At 43.3% G+C, this 14564-nt stretch overlaps 1 protein-coding gene across 1 annotated transcript in view; it reads right to left on the bottom strand.

The window, feature by feature from the left end:
- The window catches only part of ZNF804A (zinc finger protein 804A), a 248561-nt gene that overhangs the window by 44975 nt on the left and 189022 nt on the right, over positions 1–14564 (bottom strand). The window contains exon 2 of the mRNA XM_066611241.1: positions 6570–6713. Within this exon, the coding sequence (XP_066467338.1) occupies positions 6570–6713 (144 nt within the window). The remainder of the gene's footprint in view (positions 1–6569; positions 6714–14564) is intronic.

Genomic DNA, 14564 nt, shown 5'->3' with positions numbered 1-14564 from the left:
TTGGTGCTGGAAAGTTGGCTAGGAATTCTGCCCTTTGTGTCTTTTTAATTGGATGTTTTACCTGTTGGGAACAGGAAGGGATTTCACCAGGTGATGTTTAATTTTGCTTCATTTGATGCATTAGAGACAGAGTCATAGCTAGCTCCATTTTGCAGCAGTAGGGCATACCTGTGCTTTAAGGGCTAAACTAGATGAGATGTGAAGACTCCATGTTTGGATTTTCTGGTTCATTTTTTCTTTAAAAAGTCAACTGGAGGATCCTGTGGTCATCCCATTTAAGGAAAACTTGAAGAGGCTCAATATTCACACTTAGGTTCAACCGTGTTGAAGCCAAGCCACTTTCTCCACGTGTTAGTTTTGCTGTAGGGTTCCAGAGAGCTTCTCCTGCAGAAATGGTGCCATCAACTTCTACATTCAGTTCTTGAATGAACTTGAACAGGCACTGAAAAATGCTGTCTAGGTCGAACCAGGGTTTAAAATGGCTTTGGGTGTCAGGAGCTAAGAATTCAAATGAGCCATTTACAAAATGATTGCTTTGCCTCTAAGACAGGAGTCTCATTAGAGCCTGTTGTCCATGGAGCAAAGGAGAGTGAAGAGAGACAAGGGGGAAAAACAGCACCTGTTGGATGCAAGAAGTTATTCTCACCATCGCTTCAGCAAAGTCATTAGCCTCTGTTGCTGTTTCCTGATGATTAGATAGAAGCTTTCTACTGATGCAATCTTGTGCAGCAAGAGAAACTGGGCTAAGTTGCAGAAAATTACAGCCAGCTGTGTGCTAAGGGGTTCCCAAATGGTGCAGTGTTAGCTGCCTGACTGGGCACAAAGACACAGGTATTCTGATTTGCTAACTGATCTAATAATAAAACTTAGCACTTTTCCTAAGTGTCCAGGGTGTTGCACTTCTGCCAGCAGCTTTCTCCCCAGCCAGCCTTATTTTCAGTGCTGGTGCCATTTCCGTAGTATAGGCTCTCTAGAGCTCTATAGCAAATCTCACATGTGGAGAAAATGACTCAGCTTCAACATGGTCAGACCTGTATGTGAAATGATGGAGTTGAGCTGGGAGAAAAGTGCCTGGAGTGATGGAGTGTGGAAAGGTTTGGTGGGGAGAATTCGACTCCTGTCATCCACATGTCTCTTCGGTTGTAAAAAATGAGGTCATCACCCCACCCTCCACATTGCAGGTATCTCCCCGGTCTCTGTGGGGAATAGGTTCCTGCTGCTACTGAGGAAAGCCAAAACCAAGGATAGCAATGAACACTACTCAAACTCCCTCTGTCATGCTCATAACTCACCTCTCTTCATAAGAACATAAGAACAGCCCCACTGGATCAGGCCATAGGCCCATCTAGTTCAGCTTCCTGCATCTCACAGTGGCCCACCAAATGCCCCAGGGAGCACACCAGATAACAAGAGACCTCATCCTGGTGCCCTCCCTTGCATCTGGCATTCTGACATAGCCCATTTCTAAAATCAGGAGGTTGCACATACACATCATGGCTTGTAACCTGTAATGAATTTTTCCTCCAGAAACTGTCCAATCCCCTCCAATCCCCTCCTGAAACGGTTTCCTCCAGAAACTGGCCCAATCCAGGCCAGATGCCATCACCACATCCTGCGGCAAGGAGTTCCACAGACTGACCACACGCTGAGTAAAGAAATATTTTCTTTTGTCTGTCCTAACCCTCCCAACACTCAATTTTAGTGGATGTCCCCTGGTTCTGGTGTTATGTGAGAGTGTAAAGAGCATCTCCCTATCCACTCTGTCCATCCCCTGCATAATTTTGTATGTCTCAATCATGTTCCCCCTCAGGTGCCTCTTTTCTAGGCTAAAGAGGCCCAAATGCTGTAGCCTTTCCTCATAAGGAAGGTGCCCCAGCCCCGTAAACATCTTAGTCGCTCTCTTTTGCACCTTTTCCATTTCCACTATGTCTTTTTTGGGATGCGGCGACCAGAACTGGACACAATACATTTGCAAACACTTTGCAAAAGGGAGCGTTTTTTTCCTTTCACATTGGAAGTAGACAATGATAAACCAGATTCATAGTTGCAAGAGCAATGCTACCAAAAGTGATAGTGAAAATGCTAACAGAAAGTCCTCTGCTGTCCACTTCCTGTTGGGGAGAGTATTTCAGAACAGCAGATATGTGAAACTGTGGAGATGGGGGGATGCCTGTTTTTGTGAATGGGACAGAGACATTAATAACATTTGTATAGCACTTTCTCAGTGTGCAAAGCCCTTCATGTTTATCTTGAGGCATAACAATTTGAAAGGCAAGAATGTATTATTTTCTCCATATTGTAAGCTGAGACTCAGGAGTTGCTTGCCTCACATCACCTCAGGGCAGAGGCGAGATGCAAACCAAGTGGTGGGCCACTGTGAGATACAGGAAGCTGGACTAGATGGGCCTATGGCCTGATCCAGCAGGGCCGTTCTTATGTTCTTAAGAAAGCCCTGATTCACAGCTTACTCTCTTAGCCATTATGTGTCAAGCACACACCTAGCTTGACTCTCAGTAATGCTTACAAATAGGACTAATAGGCCCCATATTGCAGATAGAGAGAGGGCGTGAAGCTAAAAGATGGTGCCTAGTCCAAAGCTCTAAGTACAAAGAATTCATGACTGACTTGATGCAAGTGTTTATGACTTATTGTTCACACAATGTCAGCTGCAGGCTTCATAGCTGAAACTCTGGAGTAGCCAGAGGTCTTCTAGCTTTGTCAGTCTCAACCTCCCTTCCTTAATTACTCACCATTTATAAGAAGAAGAGCAAGAGGTCAGCTAACTGATATATATCTGATAATCATTGACAGGTGGCTAATAAAAAAGAAAGAAAACATAAGGCACCTACTGTCCCTCTGAGACTTGGCAGAGATCTGCAGGGACAAAACCAGCCACTTCTAAAACTGTTGTGGCAGCATATTCCCATGATGCAGAATTTATGTTGAAGAGTTGTAAAAGTGTCCTACTTTTACTGAGATGCTGAACACCCAACAGTTCAAATGACAAAAGTTAAATAAATATTGCCCAGTTATCCAACTAGCATTCAAAATCAGTAGGAACACATACAACATGAAAAATAGCATTGATAAAATGTCTTGGGTCCCTGTAGGAGGAGAAAGGCAGGATAACAATGCAGTAAATAAATAAGGATAAGAATAAAGTCACCATGAGGTAAGGCAAGCCTGCACAATTTGTGACCCACAAAGCTGGACATAGCCTCCAGGAATTTATAGCAGTCCACCACACAATCAATAAATTCTGATTCTGACATGCTTTTGTAAAATGCTCCTTACGTAGCTAAATTAAGGAGCCTTCCACATCTAGGTCAAACTTTGAAAATAAACACCAACATTGCTTATGACCAGAATATCTCTTCATGCTCTTCGTTTGGACCCAAAGTACTTCTCTATGAGCTAAGACTGACCAGGTACTCAACTTAGGGCACAATCCTAACCCACTTTCCAGCACCAAGGTAAGAGCAATGCAGCGCCAAGGTAAGGAAACAAACATTCCCTTACCTTGAGAAGTCCTCCATGAGTGCCACCCAACTGCAGGATGCAGCACATGCCCCATTGGCACAGCTATGCCAGTGCTGGAAAGTTGGTTAGGATTTGGACCTTCATGAAGTTTCTTAATGGAAAATGTGTGGGAAATTGCAAAGAAGGTGTCACACCCAGAAATATTTCAGTGTGATAGAAAAAAACTATCACAGGAAAAAGTGGTTTCATTCACAGACACAACATAAGCTCCTAGTAGACCATGTATCAAAACTTTATTCTCCATTAGTCAAGCATCAATATTAGCTCCCAAAGGCTCGTATTTGTGCTGTCCAATGCTATGCATGTTTACTCAATAGTAAGCCACACTTGTTCTGTGGGATTTACTTCTAAGCAAATGTGCTTAGGTTTGTAGGCTGCAAGGCAGTTTGTACAATCTGCAGACTCTGACAATCTGCAGGTCAGGTCAGCCTCTTCAGGCTACAAGTAGGAAGAGTGTAGTAGGGTGCTGTGATGTCCATCCCCTTGGTGGAGCCAGGGGGTGGAGCCTCAGTTATGACTTTGTGGGGAGAGAAAGCCCGGACGGAGCGACGATAGACACAAGAAGACGTAAAGAGTGGTCTGTAAGCTCCGTTCAGTTTGGTTAAGACTTTTACATTCATTGGAAGGGCTGTTACATCACAGTAACTTTCCTGCAAATAAGTCAATAAAATGCAGCTTCAAAGTCATCCCTGGCATCTTTGTTACCTCACAAAGTTAGCACGAGCTTTGCTGGAGTCGGTCCTGTTTGGCCCCTCCTAGGGTGGTGGCGATGGAGCTCTGGCGCTGGCCCTGACGCCCTTGGCTGCGGAGCCCAAGTTGTTCTCCCACTGCAGTGGAGGTATATAGAGTCCAGGTGTTGCTCTGCTGCCTGGGGGTCAGTTGGGATGACCTCACGGTGTCCCACATTGGAAGGGATGGAGTGGTTGGTTCTCTGGTTCCCTTGTTAATCCACTGTTGGGGAAGGTCAAGGACCTGCCCCTTCTCCCCCTCTGAAGTGGGGTTGTTGCCTTGGGATGGTGCGACCTCCCTCTTGAGCAGCCGGGCTCCTTATGAGCTCCATGTTACTCCGCCCTGGCCCCGCCCCTTCCAGGTGTCTCCCAGGTCCAAGATCTCGCGAAATCTCGGGCCAACCCAGCATCTGGCCTTCCACCCCAGCCACTTTACTTGGGTGCATTGCTGCCGGGCGGCTGCTTCCCCAGCTGGCTCCCCTCCCTGTGGGCAATGCCCATTGCCCCAGGGCTCCTGGCAGCTCCCGTCACCACGCCCGGCTGCTCATCCCCTGCCTTCGCCTGCCTGTGGGGGCTCAGTATCTGCCCTGCTGCCTGCTGCTCCTTCTAGGGTCCTGCCCTCCGCAGGGTAAGTCACCGTAAGGTGACAGATGCATATTTGAATGCTTCCTTCAAAGAACAAACAACATGTCAAGCAGGAGTGTTTACAGTAGCCTTCTTCCTTGCATGCTTTTTTTCTGCTTTTCTTTTAATTCCAGGAAAACATTCAAACACTCACACCCCATCTACAGCATGACATGGTACAGTCCGGGTAAAACCGAACTGCTTGATGCTGTTGATTGTATAACTGACAGCCATTTTTGAGTTGTTATGGATCAGTAGATTGAAGTAGGAGAATATTCTACTCAAAGGTTAAATGTATCAAATATGTAAGGCTCATTCATGACGTTTAAGCTACTGAATCTAAGCTACCTCATACTTAGTTGTTTTGTATCTAAAGTGACGGGTGGCCCAATCCCACCTAAGTTCCCTCGCACCAATGCAGTGGTGCCAATGTGGCTTCCGTTGCATCCCATGTGGAAATTCAGGTGGCTGGAAGTCGGTTCCCTTGCAACAGGGGAAACCCCAACAGCCAAAATAGCAGGCACAATGATCCATGTCAGCGGATCAGGCCCAGAAAGGGGGATAGAATACAGTGCGTACCAGTGCCACCGATCACACTCCTCTCTCTGGCCCGTTTCACCCACCATGCACCCCGTCACACTCCTCCACAGCCCCACTCTGCTCTTTCCACCAGTGCTTCTTACAGATGTGCTATCCCAAAGTGCTTTATGTCATTTTTATGACAGATTGCTCTGGCAGAACGTGCACTTAGCCAGCACTAGGAAGGATTAGAATTGGGCCATAAAAGTACTTGAAACCAAACAGTGATGTACGTGTAGCTGAAAGAGTTGTGTCACTGCTGAACTTACAAAGTTGCATGCCACCAAGACTACATCTGAACATATTTTTGTCTCTTATTCTCTGCTATTCTGAGACCAACATGGCAATAGCTGTCTATATCAGGCAAGTTCAGCTATCCAGGGCACCCATAGTTGCTCTAGACGTAATTGATAGGAAATCAGATCAAAGGAGCACTGGGGATGTAATCACTCATATATAGGCCTGCAAGCTTTAATTAGTAGATTAATCCATTAAAGCTTCAGTTGATTAATAGGTGAGAAGCATCAGTGCAGGGAAATTTTAATCAATGGGGTTCAGAGTTAAAAACATGCTTGCTAATTTTTTGAGGCTATTTTGATCCTGGCGCATTAGTAATAGAGAATAAAATATTAAAGATGGAGCCATGAGTGGGTAGCGCTTGTTTATTAAATTGGAGGTTCTCTTGCCCTTCTTTTATTATCTCAAAAGGCCACTGAATCTGAATTCACAAAAGAGAAATATACTGAATTTTTTTAAAAAATTAACTCATTAATAAGTAAAAAAGGGAGCTGATTCACCAAGTAGAATGTTTTCATGCAAGCTGATCTGAATGTTGGTGAATTTTGGTTTTTGGTATGGAAATTTGCTTTAACAATGGGATGAATTTTCCATCATATAAATTGTGTATATACTAAATGTTTAAAGCAGTGGCATGGGCACCCAAACTCCTAAAACGGAGCCCTTCAGGAGAGGTGCCTACTATGCATGGATGGAGTGATATAAAATAAAAACAAATTATTCTTTATAACATAATAGCAGCAACAAGTTTGCATGTACACATCCTTTTGACCACCATCAAAATGCACATGGAGGGCTTACCTGTTTGTGAGCATGGTCATAGGAGTTAATGTGATTGTCAAACTCTTGATGCTTGTAATATTGTTTGTCGCAAAGTTCACAATAGAAGTTGGCTTTAAGGTCTTCTAAAGCTTTGGCTATTGTATTCTCCTTTTCAGCATAATCCTGTGGACAAAGAAAGTGGGAGAGTTCTCTGGTTTACTTATGTACATCTCATATTTATGGCATGGTGGTATTCAAGATGGCATATATGGGACTTCCACACTTGGTCACACATCCAGGACATGACCAGGTAAAGACCTGCTTAGCAAGGTAGATGCTCAGACTCACAATTGGGTTTTCGTTTATATTCTGTTAATTTAAGAACATCTGTCAACATGTACTGCTATAACGAAAAGCCTGCCTGCAATTGCTCTATCAGCAGAGAAGCACAACGTTTAGCGCACTCCAATGTACGGTCCAAATGACAACTACCTCTAGGGCTTTCAACAAGACACAAGGCTAAGGAACTGCATGTTTCGTCTTACTGAACAGTAAATAAACAAAATGAATATTTATCTTGCTTAAGGCTGTGTTAATTTCCAAGAAAAAAAAAAGTCTAACAGTGAACAGTGGTCAGAACCTTCAGCAAAGAAATGCATTTCAGCAGTGCACATATAGAGATGAAAACACTCATTTATTTTGGTTCCAGGGCTGTTTCAGTGAACAGAAATAAGCAGTTTGATGCTACAATGGGAGAAAGAATAAATATGTTGGAGGATGATTATGACCACAACTGAATCATTATTTACTTCAGTAACTGTGCAGTTTTCCATGCCTGAAACTTTATGCTGAGATTACTTAAAGCAGCAATGAAAGAAAGATGACACCTATTGTCACTGCAGCAGTATGATGTTCTGAATTAAAGTATACCATATCTTTCTCTCACTACCAAGGATATCTCACTTCCCCCCCCCCCCCAACTTTACATGGGTAAGTGTTGACTGATGCATGCTGCAGGTCAAAAGGCTGAGACTGGGGTGATGAATTCTGCAGGGAATGGACGAAGTGGCCCACATTTGTTGGCTACCACTGCTGAACAGCAACTGAAGGCTTGTTTCCAAACTGTTGCTTTCATCTGAATGGTGATGATGCAAACAAGCTGGAAGGGAGTGACAGTGTGCACTGGGGACCAATCTCATTGTGGGATGCCCAAACTGTTCTCTCATAGGACAATGTAATGATGATGTCATCAGTTCCTTTGTGGAGGGCACTCTAGGATGACATCTGTTCTTGAACAACATACATGTCACCTCCACCTCCTGATACTGTCTGCCAATTTGTAAAAGAGCCTCTTTCCCTCTTGGCTATACAACCCTCACTGTACCATTTTCCCAGATAAGATGGATGCTTACTGAAGGAATCTACAATATTGCCTAAAGTTCCAGAGAGGTTTGGTTATCTTGAAGTCAGTGTCAGGCAAAATTCTTAGGAACAGTGTCTTGAGAAAGGTTCTTCAAAAGACACTATGATGAATAATTTCTTATCCTACCTAAGTAAAACATTGCTGTGTTGTATTTAGGCATAGAAGATTGGCAGTCCAATCCTGAGCTTTCCAGCGCCCAGTGAAGCAGCAGTGCCAAAGCAGCTACTACTGTATCCAGCAGGCACCAGGAAGCAGCTGGAGGTCTCCTTGGGGGAAAGGGAAACCTTACGATTCAATGCAATATATTTCAATTTATTTTATTAAAAACTTCCTTTTTATATTCTCTCAGTGCAACTTTATGAATGTCTTCTCAGAAGTAAATCCTATTGAGTTCAAAGTGGTTTACTCCCAGGTAGGTTTGCACAGGATTGCAACCCACGAGTATATTTTATATGAGCTCTATGAGTATTTTTCTCATGTACCAAACATGAATAAGAATTACAGTTAAAGCATGTATTTATTTTCCATTTTCTTTCCACCCAGAGGGATTTGAAGGCCCTCTAACATGAATGACAGTTACCACTGAAACTTCATCTAAATATCACCTAAAGAAAATTCTAAGTAACTTGGAGAACTGTCCTGAAGCTATTACACACGCTGCCTGCCCCCTTTTGCTACAACGGGCAACCATGTGGTTGTAAGGGTTTCCAGCTTTCCAACTTCTAGATACTAACTAATCTGGACCTGAATGAAGTCTTCCAACATCAGTAACAGAAGGGTAATTTAACAATACAATCTTGTTAGTTGTTACTTAGAGACTCAACAGAACCCAGGAAAGCTCAGCTCTTCCCTTACTAGCTGGAGAAGATTTTGTAAGTAACATAACTCACTCCTCCCTCTTCCCCATTTAGCCTCACAGATACTTTTAGGTTCCCAGTTATAGGCTCAATCACCCCAGGTCAAGAGATAAGAAATCTTACAGTTGATATTTAAAGTAAAACAGCCCTAATTCGTACTTTTCCATGACATAAACCTCTGGAGAAGGTTGAAAACTTCACTTAGACTAGCCAAAGTGTACAAATGATTCTCTGCATCCCGAGGATTTCACTCAAATCTGCCTACAATGAAATTCAGTCAGAAGACTGACGTTCCTTCTTAGATGTCATATCTGAGAAGGTTTGAGATAAGCCAAAAAATGTTGATATGACCAATGATGTGTTTTGATAAGGACATAAAAAGATGTTTTATGTTGCAACAGACCAAAGGTCCATCTTGTCTTCTTTCCCATAATGGGCAACTTGATGTTCTGGGAACATTAGACTTGAATCACCTTCTCCCTGGGTGCTTCTGGGTGACTTTTCTTCAGAAGGTTCTGCACATCCCTGAATGCTGGCTTTTGTCATACTAGTAGAAAAGGTTGTTCTCACTGCTGAACCCTACCATCAATCACCATCATTCACTTTTTTCCCCCTACTTCTATGATGCAATAAAACCTTTGTTTTCCCTACAGGCAACTGTAGGTGCAGATGGACAAGAACACCAGGATATGGGGATTCCTCTGGAAGACTTGAACCTGAAGCTCAAGTCTGTGTTGCAGCCAAATCCTATCCACACTTTCCTGGTAGTAAGCCCTATTGACTCTAATGGAACTTGCTTCTGAATAGGCCTGCCTAGGATTGGGCTGTAAGTCAACAGAAAATAAAAGGAAAAACAAAAATCAGTCCAATAATGTTAAGAGTCAGCTAAATTTGTGCCAAGCTAGTGATGGAAGGGGTGTTTGTCCCTAGTCTTCTGTGTGATTGAAATAAGCTCAAAGTATTTGCAACTGCAAAATTACCTTTAAAAAAAAGAGGCTCATAAAATTGCTTGATTAAGTTTTTAAATGTTAGGCAAGCTGTTATGCATGGAGATGTGGTTATTATTTATTATTTATGATGCTCTTCTAGTGCTTCACAACTAAAGGACTAAATCAAAGGGATAATATTATTTCATGTGGGCTGGCAAATGCAAATACCAGCTGCTATTAGTCAGCTCTTGCAGACCCTTCCACTCCCTTATTAAATCATGGGGTGTGACACATTATCCCTTAATGGGCATGCTCTGTTAATAGAAGACTAGAATTGGGTGGCCTGAATTAGCGTATCTTACCGCAACTTGTATCCCACCCAACCAAGCCTTAAAGCAGGAGACAGGGCCCGCCTTAGGAGCTGCTGGGCCTAATTAGAAACATTTCTTTACCACCTGTAGAATCTTAGAGATATAAATAAAATGTATTACAGACTTTATATCCCAATGATGGAATGGAAAGCAATCAAAATGTGCACTTTAAATGTGCATGTGAGTCAATGGACCAAATAGATCTAAGCACATTTTAATATGAAGCATACATGTAAACAAACAAAATGTGCAGATTAGCTTTGAAAAGTTAATAGTCACATTGTGTTCAGTGGGGCTTACTCCCTGGAAAGTGTGTGCAGGATTGCAGCCTTAGGGCCCAAAACTATCCAACTTTCCAGCACCGTTACAGCTGCAATGCAGCCCCAAGATAAGGGAACAAATGTTTCCATTCCTTGAGGAGGCCTCTGGGACTGCCTCCCCCCCCCACTGCAGGATGCAACACATGCCCCATTGGTACAGTTGCATCGGCACTGGAAAACTGGATAGGATTGGGCTCTTAGTAAATAAACAGGTAGTACCAAAAGAGATGGGGGGAGGGCAGGTGGCCTCCTGAAGAGTAACTTTCCTCTGTTGCTGCCTCCCCTGAATTGCTGTGTTCCTGAGGTAACTTAAAGGAAGGCACTTTTCACACAGAAGGGTTTTTGTTATTATAATCAATAAATCCACATATAAAACATGAATTCATAAAGACTACTTCTCTGTGGGCTCAATTCCATGCAGGGTTAGAATGGAAGCATGAATGTGAAATACAATGTTATTTGCTTTTAGAAATCCAACATTTGAGACAAACTCTGTTCCCCCAAAGAAATGATGTCATTCCTTTCATTCCCTGCCCCCCCCCCAATGTATTTTATTTTTGGTGCTTCCACCAGTATAGACACATAGTGTGCACGCATGTCAGTTCACAGTGTAAAATACGTATAACTAAACTAGAAGCACAATTTTTGGTCCGTGTGTGTCTTTAAGGTCCAAATCCTAAGCCACTTTCCAGCACTGGCATAGCTGTGCCAAGGGGGCATGTGCTGCATCCTGCAGTTGGGTGACACTCATGGAGGCCCCTGCAAAGTAAGGGAATGTTTGTTTCCTTACCTAGGAGCTGCATTGCCCTTTTGTCAGTGCTAGAAAGTGAGTTAGGATTGCGTCCTAAAATATCCTCTGAATTCACCTGTGCAATGTTGGAGAGGAACCAGATTAATGTAGCAAGGTCCTTAACAGATAGAAATGTTGAAAATTGCAGTAAATAAAGTCTCTCCCTTCCCCTCTCAGAATACACAAACTTGTACCATACAAACATTATCCTAAAGCCATTAGCTGCAGGAGGAATACAACAAGATTATCTCCAGGAAGGTAACAAAAGCCATTCAGAGCTCTCTCAAAGACCAATCAGGGCAGTCTGTTGGCTCTCATCAGGGCAATCAGGGCTATTTATCAAAGATCAATCAGGGTTATTTGTCATCCAGTAGCTAATAGGCTCTCTGAGCAGATATCATTAGTGTCTCAAGAGCGTCTCATCTGTCTGAAGGCTGAAAGTGGAGGGCTTAACAGATGGAGGGCTGAAATGCATGAGAGCTGCCCAGTTACTCCCAATGATTAATCTTGTCCTGTGTATTGAACACAGCAGGATGGGGGCAGCACTAGAACAGGAAGCTGCATTTTTTTCTCTCTCTGTCTTACAGTCCAATCCTATGTGTGCTTACTCAGAAGTAAGTCAATGGGACTCACTTCCAGGTAAGCCTGGATAGGATTGCAGCCTTAGAGGTAGAGAAACCTCATCATCGGACTGGCCACATAACAATGGCTCAAGGTTTTCATTGTCTTGGGCAAGATGGGCAGTGCAAAGATGGGGAAATGATATCACTATGTGAACAGGCTATGCCCCAGAAGTCTCCTACAAAAAGACAGAGGTGGCACTCTCAGAGGGCCATAAGAGAGCATAGACTTATACACTCTTGTTATCAGGTGTGGCACCACCTGAACTTCTCTCCTGAGTTCCATATGAATACTCTTTCCAATATGAATATACACAGATCATCCCCCTTTTCTAATATGTCAATTTTCATCAGACTGGGCATGATCCATCCAGCCAATGTTAAATCCTGATTTATATGGCAGTCAGACCCACAAATAACTGCCTCTTCTTGAAATCAATTCAAGTTCACAGTCTTATCTTTGGCAAGACTTGGCCAGTGTTTCTGCAAATGCTTAGCTAGTCCCCCTATTTTTATTTTATTTTACCTTTGGAGGAAATAATCGCTTCTCTCCTTGACCCTTTTTTGTTTTCTCTGAGTAGTATTTTCTACCATTGAAATAAATAAATAAATAAGCTTCTCAGATTTTATTACGTATGCTGAAGTATTTTTCAACTCCCCAAGCTTCATTGCAACTTACAAACCCACTTCTCTAAGTAGGTCAAATAAAAATCTTTCAAGTCATTAAAAAATATTAAATATAAATCAGTGGTATCAGAAAGTTCATCTCACTCATTTGGACTATAGTGTTGTTCCAAAAATGCATCCTGAAGGTAAGTAAATGTCTATTATGAACAAAGAGCTATATATTCAGTCAGATGATGGATGCTGAAATCCATGCCAAAGGCCACCTGATTTTTCTTTACAGAATCTCCTCTCAACCGTATTACCCCACCCTAGTTTCCATTTTACAGTTGCTTTCTGGTAGGTTAAATCTTTTCATAGAAACATATCATCTTTCTTCTGTCCTTTTATCGCATTAGGGAGTCTCACTACTAGCCTTGCTGTATGTGTTATGAACTTATTAGGCCACAAGTGCTTAAAGATTAGGGCAGTGACGAGGAACGTTCCAGTTGGGCAGGCCTTAAACAATTGTAGAGAGATTTGCCTGGTTGGTTTCTCGGTTCAAGGGGACGTCATTTCAGCTTCAGCACACTTCTAGAAGCCTATGTTAGCTCATTGCCCAAAGTCCTAACTTTCTACCTCCCTTACCATGAAGAAGACATTTTCTGCTAAAGATGGTTTACATTCTTCAACCAAAAACCAGTGCACAGCTGAAGTCTGTTTGCCAACTACCCATTAACAGGGGATTCCTTAGGTGCAAACTAGTGTATGCTAGTGTGATCCATTTTCCCCTCCCCAATGGCTTCTCCTTTCACTGCATTGGTAGTGCATTTTCCCCATAGTATGTAACTCAGGCTGCATTGCTGGTAATGGCAGGAGACTTGTGCCGCAATCCTAATCAGTGTTTATGGCAGCAGGTTTCATGATCCACCACCATATTTTCTATATTTCAAGGATTTTAGAGAGACAGGGTGCAATCCTAACCCCTTTTATCAGTGCTTTCCAGCACTGACCTAAGGGCAATGCAGCTCTGAGGTAAGGGAACAAACATTCCCTTACTTTGAGGAGGCCTCCATGAGTGACACCCAACTGCAGGATGCAGCACACATCCCATTGGCACCGCTATGCCAGTGTTGGAAAGCATAAAATACATCGAACCCTATGGAAAATGAAACTGAGCCATATTGTGCGTTTACTCACAAGTAGGCAAACTTGCCATAGCTTGCGGAAAGGGCAGGCTGAGAGGAATCCAACGACACCAGAATGGTTCCTATCCAATGAAAGCAGCCCCAAAAAAACACACCAAAGAAGGAAGTCCCTCCCTCTAAGCAGACGAATGTATTGAGCCCTATGGAAAGCGAAAGTAAGCCACATAGTCGCATTTACTCGCGAGTAAGCAAACGTGCCTTGGCTCCTGGTCAAGTCAGGCAAATGTCAGAGGAATGCAAGGCTAGCTGCATGGTCCCCATCTAATCAAAGTGGAGTTCAACAAATGCTCTGGAAGGCAGCCCCCCCCCCCAAGAAAAAACCAGAGGCTTGAGCTGGTAAGGTGGGCACTGGGGAGGGCTGAAAATCTCATTGATTTGTGTGTGTGTGTGGGGGGGGGGTGTTACTGCAGGCAGCAACCCCCCCCCCCCAAGAATAAACCAGAGGCTTGAGCTGCTAAGGTGGTCACTGGGGAGGGCTGAAAATCTCACTGATTTTTTTGTAGGGGGCTGTTATTGCAGGCAGGCTACAGAGAAAATTCACTTGGTGGGCTGGCTTCCCCTTATTTATCTGTTTTTCTTTAATTTAATTATTTATAATTGTTTTATTTTGCTTGATGATGTCACTTCCAGCCATGACATCACTTAAGAACATAAGAACATAAGAACAGCCCCACTGGATCAGGCCATAGGCCCATCTAGTCCAGCTTCCTGTATCTCACAGCGGCCCACCAAATGCCCCAGGGAGCACACCAGATAACAAGAGACCTCGTCCTGGTGCTCTCCCCTACATCTGGCATTCTGACTTAACCCATTCCTAAAATCAGGAGGTTGCGCATACACATCATGGCTTGTACCCCATAATGGATTTTTCCTCCAGAAACTCGTCCAATCCACTTTTAAAGGCGTCTAGGCT

This window comes from Tiliqua scincoides, chromosome 1 (assembly GCF_035046505.1).
Source record: "Tiliqua scincoides isolate rTilSci1 chromosome 1, rTilSci1.hap2, whole genome shotgun sequence".
Taxonomy (NCBI): Eukaryota; Metazoa; Chordata; class Lepidosauria; order Squamata; family Scincidae; genus Tiliqua; species Tiliqua scincoides.
Note: the sequence above shows the minus strand (reverse complement) of the source record. Positions and strands in the feature narration are given on the sequence as shown.